The sequence below is a fragment of the Lepisosteus platostomus genome, chromosome 14 (genome assembly GCF_059453375.1).
Source record: "Lepisosteus platostomus isolate fLepPlt1 chromosome 14, fLepPlt1.hap1, whole genome shotgun sequence".
In the NCBI taxonomy this organism is placed as follows: Eukaryota; Metazoa; Chordata; class Actinopteri; order Semionotiformes; family Lepisosteidae; genus Lepisosteus; species Lepisosteus platostomus.
In genome coordinates this window covers 26254882-26268278 of record NC_142624.1, presented here as the reverse complement: position 1 = coordinate 26268278, position 13397 = coordinate 26254882, and the positions used below count along the sequence as shown (strand labels likewise).

Genomic DNA, 13397 nt, shown 5'->3' with positions numbered 1-13397 from the left:
ATCCATTGGGGATCACGAGCAATAGTCAACCAGGAATCATTTTTCTGTGTTTCGGAGGGACAGAGAGAGAGCGTCCCTGCCGAGATCTGCTCTTTCGTGGTTTGATTTTAAATTGTGGCACGTAATAAAAATACTTATCGACCTTGATTCCGATGCACGTTACACACGCGTGTCACATGTTGCGCTCGGTACAAGGTGATCATGTGCAGTTTACACCTATGAATAGGTGCTCATTGCTTCCATCCCTCGGTGCTTTTGTGTGAGGAGCCCTCAAGCACTTGGAGCTGGTGAGGGAAGGAGAAAGAGCAGGGCAGGAAGTGAAAGGAGACCTCTGTGCCCCCTCCCCCTCCCCTCCTGTTCCTTGTACGGTTCTGGAGCCCTATTAGTGATGGACTCAGGCTGGCTCCTGGCCAGCTTCCAGGCCTGTGATGGGAGGGTCACGGTTTGTCATGACCTGGGCGCTGTGGCTTGAATGTTGTTATTATTACTGCATCATGCCCCTAGGCTGCCATCCTTCTTGCAAACTTCCTGAGCCTCCAAAAAAGACACCCGGCAGGTTTTTTTTTTGGTTTCTTGCGGCTCCGGCGCTGGGGAACAGCTGTGCTGGGTGCTGGTGGGCCCCCTGCACTCGCGTCACTCCGGGGGAGAGAGCTGTGCGAAACAGACGCGGAGGCCGAGGGAGAAGGGAACTCGGGCTATTTATACAGGCCTGTGTGGATGGCATCCACAGAGCCTCGATTCACTGCCGCCTTATCCAGCAGTAAATAGCAATGGTATTTTTAGAACACTGACAGGCAGTTAACAAAGCTTGGGAGTACTGTATCATGTTTTTGTGATTAGTGTTCACACCCTAGCGTTCGAGTGTTTGGAGAAAACTGAACTACAAGCCAAATACTATCTGGCAGTACAGTTTCCTGTGTATGTTTATCCCTTTTGAAACTGCATGTTAACCATCAGGTTTTCTGGCGTTTTAAAAGTGTCTTCTGATTGGCTCATATCCCTTTAGTTTATTTCACCCTAATCCTTGACTTGGGCTTTGTTTTCAGATCAAGATTACTAATGCGTTGAGGCAAGGATTATTAAGGAACAGATAAATATACGTAGACACACGTTTGCGGGGTAACAAAAGGTATGACAAGGAGTGATTATGACACTTTCCAGTCAGATTAGTTTATGAGTAGCAGTGGTAAACTGTAAAACTACAGTACAGAAACTATGATGTGCAACCTGCTACAGCCCTTACGGAGTAAGACAGACACACTCATGATGTTGTGCAGCTGGATTTAGATAGCAGTGGCCTGAAATATTTTTTAAAGCAAAACAAAGGTATATTTTAGTGTCATGTGACAGAAACAAACAGCCATGGAAAAGCTTAAAATAACTAGAATTGATTGCAAATATAAACTGCACGTTCCTTATTGAGGAGAGCTTCCCACTCACACTTTAAGATCTATTGAAGGTGTCATATGGACTAAAAGTCATTTTCAGGTGTTTTTACAGATCAGCCAGGCCCCAATAACTGTCATTTGTCTTGTTTTGTGAGGGGTAATGCCTAAGAAACGGGAAAGATGTTTAGCCATGCTTAAAGTAACACACTCTCTGTTACTGATCTCCTCCATTGGGCTCTGCATACTGGAACAGGTGGTACCTGAAATGTTTCTGATTGCCTGTTTCAATCCGGTCTCGTATGACAGATTGAAGTTATGTATGAAGAACACAGTTATCGCCCCTCTGTCAAATCGAGGAGAGTTGGGTGGGGGGGTGGTGGCGGGGGTTTTTCTTGACTATGCAAATAGATCTCCAAATTGCGGCTGCCCTTTGACAGTGCCCATAATTACACGGCTGTCTCAGTATTTTACTTGGCAGCAGGAGAGGTTAACCCCTGGAATGAGGAGGCAGGGGCGCCGTGACCAGCCGCGCTGCTCAGACGTGGTCTCTCAAAGCCCTCTTGTTCCACACTGCCCACGGTTCAGAGCCCAGCTCCACAGAGGGCTTGGACCTGACCCAGCTAGGAGGTAAAAAAGTGGGGGTAAGGAGGTTGCAAGTGCCTGTTCCTTGGATGGTTTCTTTTTAAAAGTTTAGAATCGTACAGCGGCTTATCCAGGTTTATCCTCCTGTGGATCTGAATATTCAACCAAAACTCAAATTGACCATATTTTTCTTTGTCAAGCATTCCTTCTCGCTGTAAACGGCCAACCCAGTGAGGACCGCTGCTGCTACACCAACCTCTCCTCCTTAGACAATGTAATTTTTTTCGCTCTCAGGCATGCATTTTTCTTTCTCTTTTTATAACCATAAAGGTCCTTTCTTTATTCCTGCCCAAATTTCCCAGGTCTAGCATTACTGCAACCGGTAGGAGACTTTCGTGTTGTTTTCTGATGGCATCTTTAGAAAAGCATACTTCTTTCGTATGAGAAGCATGGCAGGCTCCTAGCACCACCTCGTTTTAACTCGGCATAATTCTTGGACGTTCCTTTCCTATTTTCAAACGTTTTTATTTTTGCAATGTTAGGGTAAAGTGTTTTAGAATGGATCCTCACTGCTGTAATGTCATATAGTAAAGTCTCAGGTTTGCACATCACTGTAGATCAAATCACATCCTTCTCTACAATGTTACATACTTACTGAATATTTTTTGAAAGCTTAGAAGGGGATAACAATCTGGAGTGTTAATAAACTGTTTCATATTTATCAGTCTGACAGAAATACAACAACTGCCTCAGCCTTCAGGTTTATAGTCCAGGTGGGTAGCTGCGTCAGCATGCGTAGGCTGCAAAGGAACAAGCAAATTTGAAGGAACAAGTTTATTCCATGCTGAAAAAAGAAGAAAGAAAACAAGGTTTCGGCCATGGAGCCTTCTTAAGGTGTGAGAAAGACAGGGCAGTAAGCAAAGGTAATTAATTTTGCTTACTGCCCTCCCTTTCTCACACATGAAGAAGGCTCCACGGCTGAAACATTGTGTTTTCTTTCTTCTTTTTTCAGCATGGAATAAACCTATTACTTGTTCCTTCAAATTTATATTCTTTTTTTGGCTTCTAAATGGTTCTCTAATTTTCCAACCAGTTTTCAGTTTCTTGCCGAGTAATTTTTTTTAAATTCAATTGACTGCTTCCCTCAGCTGTGAGGCTAAAAACTGCAGTACAAAACAAAATGTTGTGGGGTGGGCTTGGTTGTGGACGCCTGATGTGACTGATGATGTTGGTGTATCATCTTGCCTGTAAAGATGCAGCTCTTTGGTTTTGCTGAAGAAATACAGTGATAAAATGATTTTGTGTGGAAAGGAAACGCTACTTACAGAATCTTTCCCACCTTGGGGATTTTATCCCAGGGGCTCCACATCTCCTTTTAACACTTATTTTAAAAGAATGCTTAACTTTTTCTCCTGTGTATTTTTTTACTTAAGGGATTAAAACCTCCATCAGTATTTGAGAGGAAATGTAATTTTAAATACTGTGCATTTCAAATTTGGTGGTGATTGACATTGTAAAAACAAGCTTTGGTTTAGTGTTTGAATTTACCTTTACAGCATATACAGTGGGTGAGGAAAGTGTGGTTGAGCTGGAGGAGGTTTTGATGGGGGATTAGACATGGGGTGTCTTTGAAAAGCTTACTAGTACAAATGCTTAGGGTCTGGGCAGTTTCTTTCTCCCTGCATTTCCTGCATTTTTACCAAAACTGCAAGACAGACTTACACGGAGGAGGAAATACAGAGTGTTGATCATCTTGATAAAACCTGGGCTCTCCCATTGACTTCTCCTAGCTGTAGGCCAGCCCTGTCAGGGTCTACAGCTTGTTGTTTGCATCCAAGGTCAGCCTCAGGTAAACCCAAAGTGCTCTTTGTGTCCGATAGAGTTTTACTTGAGGGGCAGGGACCCCCTGGGCAAATTAAACCCATTTTTCATTCTTTGTATTTTTCATCCAGCAAACCGCTGATCTTAATGTGTGGTCACTGCAGGTTGTTGTTTTAGCCTTCCTTTGAACAGGGCAATGCCCTGCTCCAGGAATGTGCGTGATCAGAAGGTCCCTAATCAACATTTCACACTGACCCTACCTGGGGTGAAGGGCTCTTGATTACATTGACCAGAAGGAGTCAGAGCCATGCCACCCTTGGTAAAACGTTTCACTGTGTTGTAAGACAGTATTGCTTATTTCTTCCTTTCTTCGGCCCTATGTACCAAAACCCTTAAAATCTAAAAGAAAGTAAGAAATCATGAGCCAGAAGTCTATTTTTTAATTGTTCCTTTCTCTTTCTGTCTGTATAATCCACACGTGTGTATTATATGACATGTAGCAGTAATGTAGGACTGTAGTAAAGTGATGAAATGTGAACGAAACCACGACAAAGCTCACTCACAATAGTGATGTATTACAAACTGCATGGATTGCAGCAGTAATGTGGTCTTTACTGGTTTGCTTCTTGAATTTCTCCATTCTTCAGTCTGGTTTTTGGAAACTTCAATGTAAAACGCAAACCACGTATTTAAACCGGCAGCCAAAATGTACCATCGCCACTGGATTAAATGTAGTCCCCGCTCACTGTTTGCTTTAGTGGCAATTCTTAGAAACAGTACATGTCTGCTGTCCTCAAAACATAAAAAAGCTTTTACAAGCCCAGCTTCAGCGCGTTTCCTGCTGCTGTGTGCCGAAAGTCTGATTGAATCCCAGTGATGTAATGACATGCACAGTGCAGGAGTATGCCCCAGGCACTGAAGGGGTTAAGCAGTAATGATGAGGCCTGCAGTGTGTCCAGGATGCTGACTGGCACAGCCTTGCGCTGTTAAGCTGTGTCTGCTATGTAACTGGGTTTCCATTCAGGTCTTGATTGCCCTTGTAAGATCACAGGCTATTCCCCTCCAGGGTGCTCCCATGTACTCATACTGATTATGACCACTGAGGTTTTTTTGCTAGCAGGCTGCTTCCTCATTATTTTGTATTTTTTCATGCTCCATCGTTGCCGTTTGTCTTCGTGCAAAATGGAGTTTAAACAAGTCAGACTGGTCGTGCGCCCGCCAGTGCTAATGATTTTTAACTTTTTGGTTTTGTATGTACGCATACACGCCACCCGTTGTATTTATGTCATTAAATCCTTTGTAATGATCTAATGTCAGTTTACAGGACATTTAATTTAAAAAAAAAAAGGTTTATGAGCTAACAGGGTTTTCCATGGGAATGTTTGCATTATTTGATATTTTAACACTATAAAACAGAATACTTGCATACCAAATTGGTACATTTGAGCTAACCCCTGCAGTTTAGTGGGGTAATCAAAAAAGCTTTTTTGTCAAATTTCTAAGTTGTTTCATAGCGTCAGAGGGGAATTGCCTGAGGTTTTTCTATGTTTGTGGGTTGTTGTGATGAGACATAGAAATGGGAATTTTATACTATAAGAGAAAGCAATAGGAAAAGAGCACAATTTGCAGATGGTAATGAATTCAAGGTAAGGAAAAATGCATTAAAACTCGCCATACTTTCTAGGATGCGAAACAGCACCTAAGAGCAGCAGGCTCGCTGTCACCTGTACAGCTGGCCTCAAAACGGCAGAAGAGCTTTGAACAGGGAAGGCGAACCTCTCTGATGTGATGTTGCTTGTCTTTCAGGATGTGCTGTGCTCTTTCGGAGAGGAGCCAGTGTCTGGAAGAGCCAGCATTCCCTTCAGCAGCACAGGTGTTTCTTCTGGAGAAGACAGGAGAGCTCCTCTTACAGCGTGGTAAAGCCAGCTGTTGTAGGGCCCGCCCACCCTGTTCCTCAGGTGCCTAAAAATTACCCCTTTTTCAGCTGTTGTTAACAAACGTGAAATCATTTGGTGTTTTCTTAGAAAGTAACAGCCATGAGCCGACATCCTTTTTTATATTAGTTCCTAAAACTTGAAGTCAAGTGCCCAACAGGACAATTACAGTAATTTTTCCAGACTTTAGAGGATGTAAGAGGCCAATAAAGTCACTGAAGACACTAGTCATAAGTGTATTTTAGACTGGCCGTGAGATGTTTCATTAATCTTGTCATACTTGCTTATTATTTATTGTTGGTGTGATTTCTGTAGTAATAAAACTGATTTTTTTTTTCTTGAACTTGCATGGGCTCTTGAGATTTGGTTTATTTTTTTCGATGATTTCATGTGACATCCCGGATTAGTCGAAAGCAATTCTGCCACCTTACGCAAACAGTAAATATTTTCAGATGGGGCTGACACCGGCTTATTTTAGGTACCAGGGACAAATTTTAAAAAAAAACATTGCGCACCGAACAAAATTGACTCTGGGTAGTAATTTTGTGCAAAACTAACATTATGTGAGAGCCTCTCGGCGCAGATAGTACAGTGAAGGGACAGCAGTGACGGAACATCATGAGAACCCAGGGTCTTGCCTTCAAGCACAGCTGGGGTCAGGCTGGGACACAGAGGGCAAGATGCCACAGAGCAGGAGCCACCAGCACACAAAATGATCCCTTTGTCACGCCTGGCCTTTTCTCATCTTCATGTACAATCTTTTTTTTCTTCAAGCACATAATGAAGCCAGACTATGTGACGACAGGCATTATACCAGACTGGGGAGACTACATAGAAATTAAAGATGAAGATCAGATTCAGGGGCTTCGACAGGCCTGTCAGTTGGCGCGCCACATCCTGCTTCTGGCTGGGAGGAGCGTGAAGGTACTCTTCAGAGCGCTGCAGACGTTCATAAAGGCTTATGTGTTTGTGCGTCTGCTGCTAAACGCACAGAGGAAAAAAACAAACCAGTTAATCCCCACTAGATGATGTCAAACAAGCGAATATTTTGTTAAACCGTTAATCTCCCTCATACTGTAGCTAAAGCAGCAGCCTGAGAGACAAGACTGCTTTAAATGCATTTGTAGTAGTGATGTACAGATCGAAACATTTGCATAGTTTTATTACATGTGTGTAGATTTAAAAATCTAGAGATTTCATTAGATGATGCAAGGGTCAGAAATTCTAATCTGTTTTTAAATTGCGATTAACTAGAAGTTAAACTAGAAGGCTAACTGAAAATTATTGCAAATTCAGAATTTTATTTTCAAGTGTACTCAGAAACATGAGGTTTGAGCATGCCCGCTTAATCTTATACACATTATGCAAACATATTTTGGTAATACTCCAATACATCACTTCGAAAATTTTTAGAATTTAACCTTGTTTGCTTTTAATTTTCTGCAGCATACAATTACAATTTACAGCAGATTAGACTAGACTTGTGCTTTTTTATGTTACCTGTATGGAAAGCTTTATGTTATACTTTACAGTATTAAAACACGGTGCTTGTTTCTGAACAGTTCTTGTACTCTATATGTACATTATATCGTATAAAGAAAATATTTTGGATAGACAAATTTGTAGAATTTTACAAATTGTGTAAACTTGGGACAAACATTTTCAGCATATCTAAGAAGCAGTTGGACGTTGGCTTGTTTATTGTGCTTTATTTAAATTAAATTTCAATTTTAGTCAAGTGCCTTGTGTGGAATTAAATAAAAAAAAGTGAAAGCTGTCAGTCAAGGGTGTGTAATATGATCTACAGTTGCGAAGTCCACAAAATAAACTCCATTCGAGTGAAAGTGGATGATTTATTTTCTTCATGGAAGTGAAACATAAACATTCGTAAGATTGGTGCTGTTTTAGATTATCATTTGGCCATTGTCTGACTCGAATATCACTATTTTCTTCTAAGTGTTATTTACCCATTTGATGCCAGATGACACCACTTCTTCCACATCCCTTATTTGTGTTTGCATGTCCACGGTACGAGACTGCTTGTCTTAAAGATGGCTACACGCTACGTGTCTTTTTTCAACTGTAAAAATGGCACTGATGCTTCAGAAGCTGAGATGGCAAAATGATTCCTTGCTTGAAAGTCGTATTTGAAAACTTTGTCATCTGTAACATTTTCCCCCGGTTTCAGGTTGGCATGACGACTGAAGAAATAGACTGTATTGTTCATCAAGAAACAATCAGGCACAATGCCTATCCCTCTCCTTTGGGTTATGGAGGCTTTCCAAAATCAGTCTGCACCTCTGTGAACAATGTGGTATGTCACGGTATACCTGACAGGTATTCACGTCTTTTTAATACTGCAGTCTGTGCTTGGCCGGGAAACCCCCTGATAATGATAGGATTGCCATTGTGGATTCAAAAGCAGTTATCGTGATGGTAGGCATTATAGTTATGCGTTTGTTCTGAACACACAGAATTATCTAAGGCTAAGGAAAAAGACCGCAGGGCTTAGTGTTCTTCTGAAATTTTAGTTCATCTGTATTTATACGGTAGTTGTTTTATTATTTTGTCTTTTATTTGTTTTTCGGGGGGGTAGGGTGGATAAAGGAATATTTTCTAAGAACATATATATTTTAGTATTTAAAATTAACAGAATGCTGGGTTTGGCTTTGGTGAATTGTCTTTCTGTCACATTCATCTAAAATCGCATGTCCCACCTCCTGTAATGATTTGCATATAAGCATGGCAATCCGTGATACTGACAGGTGGAGAATGCATGTTTGTCACGAGGATTGTCTTAATTTTTTCACACCACTGAGGGCAGCATTGCACATATTTGTGGAATTGAAATAATGTTGCAAGCGGTAATTTGAGTGCTGCATAATTAAAGCTGAGTCTGTATGTGTGTATATACGTACGTAGTCAGATGCTTTCAAAGTGGCACAAATAAATCAAGGCGTTTCCCTGACTCAGACATGTGATTAAGCAGACTTTGTATTTTTTTCCAGCAGTGCCACCCCTTCTGTTTTATTTGATTACCATCAGTGAACAGACTGATCTCAAGATTAAAATCTTTCATCCCAGTGGACAGTTTGTAAAAATTAACTTTAATTGCTGGGCTAATTTTGCCCGGCTAGCTGTTTTTGTGTTTATCTGGTGTTCGGTTTTTCTTAGAAACTCCCTGTCTCTCGCCACTGTTTAAAAATCTTTATTTTTCACGGCTTTGAAATTTCAGTCGGCCACTCCAAGATGGAGATATCATCAACATCGATGTCACAGTGAGTATTTCACGCACACACACACACACACACACACACACACACACACACACACACACACTGTATATACATATCTTTGATCTCCATTTGAATTGCCGGTAGCGACAGGAAAAACAGTAGATTGAAAATGTGGAATGTGCAGATGGGTGTGCTGTTTACTTGTGAGGTACAGGCCAAGCAGTTGGTTACATCTTTCTGTTCTGTGCTTTTCATTCTGTGTTCGTTCTAGCCAGACCCCGGGTCTGACATGAATTTGGGGCTGGAATCAGATGCACTGAGATCAATGCTGTCCTGAGTGAAATGTCAGCCCTATCCCTGCTATGTGTCATGCTTTGGAGAAGGTGTAATTGTTATTGATCCACTGTGTAGTTAATGCAGAGCTCCACAGTGTCGGGCAGCTGCCGCAGATAGATATGTATGAGATGAGCTAACGTGAAAAAAGCCGGCATTTTTCCTTCACTCTGCCGAGATTGATCTTCCTCTTCCTGCTGATTCTGAGTGGGGTCTGTCATTATCTTACTCTGTCATTAGAGGCTACATTGACAGCCTTGGCCTGTATGTGTCACTCTATTTAGACAGCAACACTTTTCCCTTGTAGTGTTCCCTACATTTATTAAAATCTGTGACGGTTTGCTGTGTTCAAAGTCCGTTATGAACACCTTAACCATTTGCCCGTCCTGGGCAGTGCTTAGCTGGCAGATAGTGCCGAAGAGCGGGCGAGAGTGGAGGGGAAGGCAAATGTGTTTTCCTGTAACGTTGTAGCAATTTCTTTTTCTTTTTTCTTTTTTTTTTCCTTCACTGTTAAGCTAGAGTTGCTCTGGTGTTTCACTTGAGTCCCTAGTCCACATGACAAAGCCATTACACAGTTTGGCACAATTGGCAATCATTTCTCAACAGAGGCCCTGGATTGAGTGCTTAAGAAGAATGAACTGCCCTCTCAGCTGACAGGGGTGGTCCTTGCAGGTCACCGATGAGGTGAAAGCCGTGAAGGGAAGAGCCCTCTAATGAGCTTTTACCTGCCTCACAGGACATCGCTTCACACAACCGCCCACTCCCACTCTCTCTCACGCACCGAGTCAAGCACTCACATAATGTATACAACTGGAAATGGAGTCACAGGGAAATAAAAAGTCGGAACCCTTTATAGTTAAATTCCTGCAGCAATTGCTTTTTTTGTGTTCGCTGTGTTCATGCGGAAAGTAATTTAAAACTGCCAAATTCGCTGCTTTGCGAAAGAGGTATAACATTTTCTGGGGCTTAATAATGCCAAAGACAAATGGCAAGAAATTTGACTAAAGATGTCTGCATTTTGACAACTGTCTTGAAGTATTTTTTACCAAAGAAATTGTGCGGTTCTGGTTAAAAGGATGAGTTTTTAAAAACCCTGTTCCTTTCACTCTGCATTCATTCAATTTATGGAGAAGGAGATATTCCATTGTCACTAACAGTTGCCTGAAATAATGTTAGATATGGATAGTGTTTGTACCCCCAGATGAATGTGAAAATGTGTAGCGATACGGAGATTAAATTAATTAAATAGATCTTAAATGGTAAACTGTGAAAAATTTCAGAGATAAGTAGTTTAACCATTAATCATTTATAAATTAAACATCTTTAATTATAAAGTACTGGTGGTGAAGAAAGTAACATGTTCATCTTTTGTAGAACACTCATTGTTAATCCTTATTAAAAGTATGTTTTGAAAACAAATACAGGTAAAAATCAAAATAAAAAAAAATATTGGAAATGTAAATGACTTCATCCACATATCCAGATATTTTTGGTCCTCTTTTCCTGGTTAGGTTCTCAGCATTTAATGACATATCTGTTTTATTTGCTTTGTTTAAATGTCTTTCATCATAACACTACTCATCCTTTTTACCACGGTCCTTTTCTTTTACTTAAATATTAACGAAGTAAAACATCTTAGTTTAAGGGTATTATTAGCAAATTAGTCTCTGGTTCTTTACACGTTTTAATGTTGAGTCCGTTCAAAACAGGCAATTTCTTTTCTTTTTTTTTTACATCCAACATGAAGTCAAATCAGTTGCTTCTCATTTCCTGACTCTGTTAAGGACTCTCTGCATTGAAGACCTCTTCAGCAGCTTTTGCCACTTGCAATCATTGATGTTTTAATGTAAATCAGCCTGACTTCACTGACTGTCGTGTCTGTGGTCACATCAACCAAATTTCAGCCTTTCTGGACAATGTCACTGTTACAGCAATCTGATGCTGAGCAGTTTTTAACCATACAAGACATGTCCACATCTGTAGAGTTGCTTTTATTGCTGTTTTGAATACAGCACTACTGGTATGAAATTAAGGTGACATTGCAGTAAATATTTTGCAGAATGAACAGGATTTCAGATAACACTTTAAATACACTTGAGCAGTATTCTGGAAAGAAAATACTAGCAAGATCTAATTCTGGTATTAATTTACATGGAAGGTACAGTTATACTTACATGTATAAATGCATACATATTTAATAAAATTGCTTACATGTGTGACAAATATACTTTGTATATGTGGTGTGAACATTTGCTGTAGTTATTATATCACAAACATTCTTGTTACTGTTGTTGCTGCTGTTTGTTTTATTAAAAACTGTAGCTGTAAAACTGTACCAGTTATTACTTTAGTTGAATACCCAGGAGTTTAATCAGCTACATTTCTTAATATTCTGTGTGATTATAGTTAGAAAAACTCACTGTTTAGAGTAAAATGTATTTTTGACCTCGTCCTCCTAGAAATCATTACTTTTATACCTTATTGTTGCCAGATAGGTTTTAAGATATTGGAAAGTTATTTATGAATTTTGTATTAGATTTGTGAATGAATTTGTGACAATCGTTGACAACTTAACCACCGAAATTTCAACATGGTTCCTGATGAAGTGCCATCTTACCAGGTCCTTAAGTTCTAAAGATAAGGCCATTCGATCTTAGATCCTTCTTATTTTTACAGATGGTCATGTGTCTTAGAGAGATTTTATGGGAAAATCTCAACTCGGTGGCAGTTTACCAAGTAAAACTTGTTTTACTTTTTAACTGCTGCTGATTGGAAACCAAGCAGAAGCATGATGTCGGCTGTGAAGTTCCTTTCCTACTTTGAAATTTTGTTTTCCTGCTCTCTGACTGCTTAATCGTACTGACACATCTCGCGTTTAAGTCTCCCCAGTGTTTGTGTGTTTTAAAGACATTGATAGGGTTGATCATAACATCCCTGTTGACAGACAGTCCTGAACTTGCAGGTTTATTTGAATGGTTACCATGGTGACACCTCCGAGACGTTCCTGGTTGGTAATGTGGATGAACGGGGCAGAGTCCTGGTGGAGGCAGCGCGGAGGTGCCGAAATGATGCGATCGCAGCCTGTGAGCCAGGAGCCCCTCTCTGCATTATTGGAAACACAATCAGGTAGGCGAGAGGTCTGACAGCCTCTGGAAGGACTGGCAAATGGGACAGAAGTTATTGGTGGTTTGGGGTAAAGCTGATGACATGTTTTGTGACAGAGAGTCATCATTTTAGCCTGATATGAGTATTTGAACTGCCAGGCTGTAATGTCATTCCCTTGCTCAGAAAGATTTCTGAAAGATTGCAAGCCTAAGGGGTCAGCAAACATATTTGAGAGGATAGCGTATGATGTGTCAAAATAAATATCACTTTTACAGGGAATGTTTATTTTACACTCTGCTCAAAATTGATAACGTGCAGGTTTACATTTGAAACTTATTAAGCAAAATACTAATAAATTATATATATAATGACTAGATTATTGCTTAGGCAGTTAAGATTATATATTGGGTAACAAACAGGTAGTAATTTAGCCTTTATCCAGCTGTACAAGAGATGCAGTGGAAATACACAACGAAGAAATGCAATTCAGTGTTTTGTTTTTGCTTGTCTTGACCGTCTCTCTGCCTCAGGGACAAGCTTTACCGACCATCGCATGTCTAAAATATGGTTTTGATTAATAAGGCCTTTTTCTTTTTTTTTTGACAAGAAGGTACAATTAGCTTTCAATTTAGGCACATCAATTTTTACCACAAATCCAGACACATACATACTGTAAATCCATACATCAAAAGCATTAAGTCTTACAATCGATGCAGAATGTTAATATACCCTTGTGACCATGTGTGGGGTACAATTATTGAAGCATATTGGGGTTTTTTTTTCTTCTGAGATTCAAATTATAGGCTAAGTCCTCCTAGGAGAAGGGAATCTTGTCTTTCTATTCTTTCATAGGAAGTGTTGGATCCGACCCCTACTGTGAAACAAAAAAAGTAATGCATATCTCACTGTCTTCCCTGTCCGTGAATATAATAGAATTGAAATTTGAATGCAGTTTTCGTTTTGCAAATGGAAAGAGTTGATAGACAGAGGCACCTCAT

At 40.3% G+C, this 13397-nt stretch overlaps 1 protein-coding gene across 7 annotated transcripts in view; it reads left to right on the top strand.

The window, feature by feature from the left end:
• Positions 1–13397, top strand: part of metap1d (methionyl aminopeptidase type 1D (mitochondrial)) — a 30710-nt gene that overhangs the window by 9562 nt on the left and 7751 nt on the right. For all 7 annotated transcript variants that reach the window (XR_015926285.1, XM_088605301.1, XM_088605299.1 and 4 more), the window contains exons 2-6: positions 5598–5749; positions 6500–6649; positions 7914–8062; positions 8961–9003; positions 12257–12420. Coding sequence is in view for 6 of the 7 variants with exons in the window: in XM_088605301.1 (XP_088461427.1) it covers positions 5598–5749; positions 6500–6649; positions 7914–8062; positions 8961–9003; positions 12257–12420 (658 nt within the window). In the remaining variant the exon portion in view is untranslated. The remainder of the gene's footprint in view (positions 1–5597; positions 5750–6499; positions 6650–7913; positions 8063–8960; positions 9004–12256; positions 12421–13397) is intronic.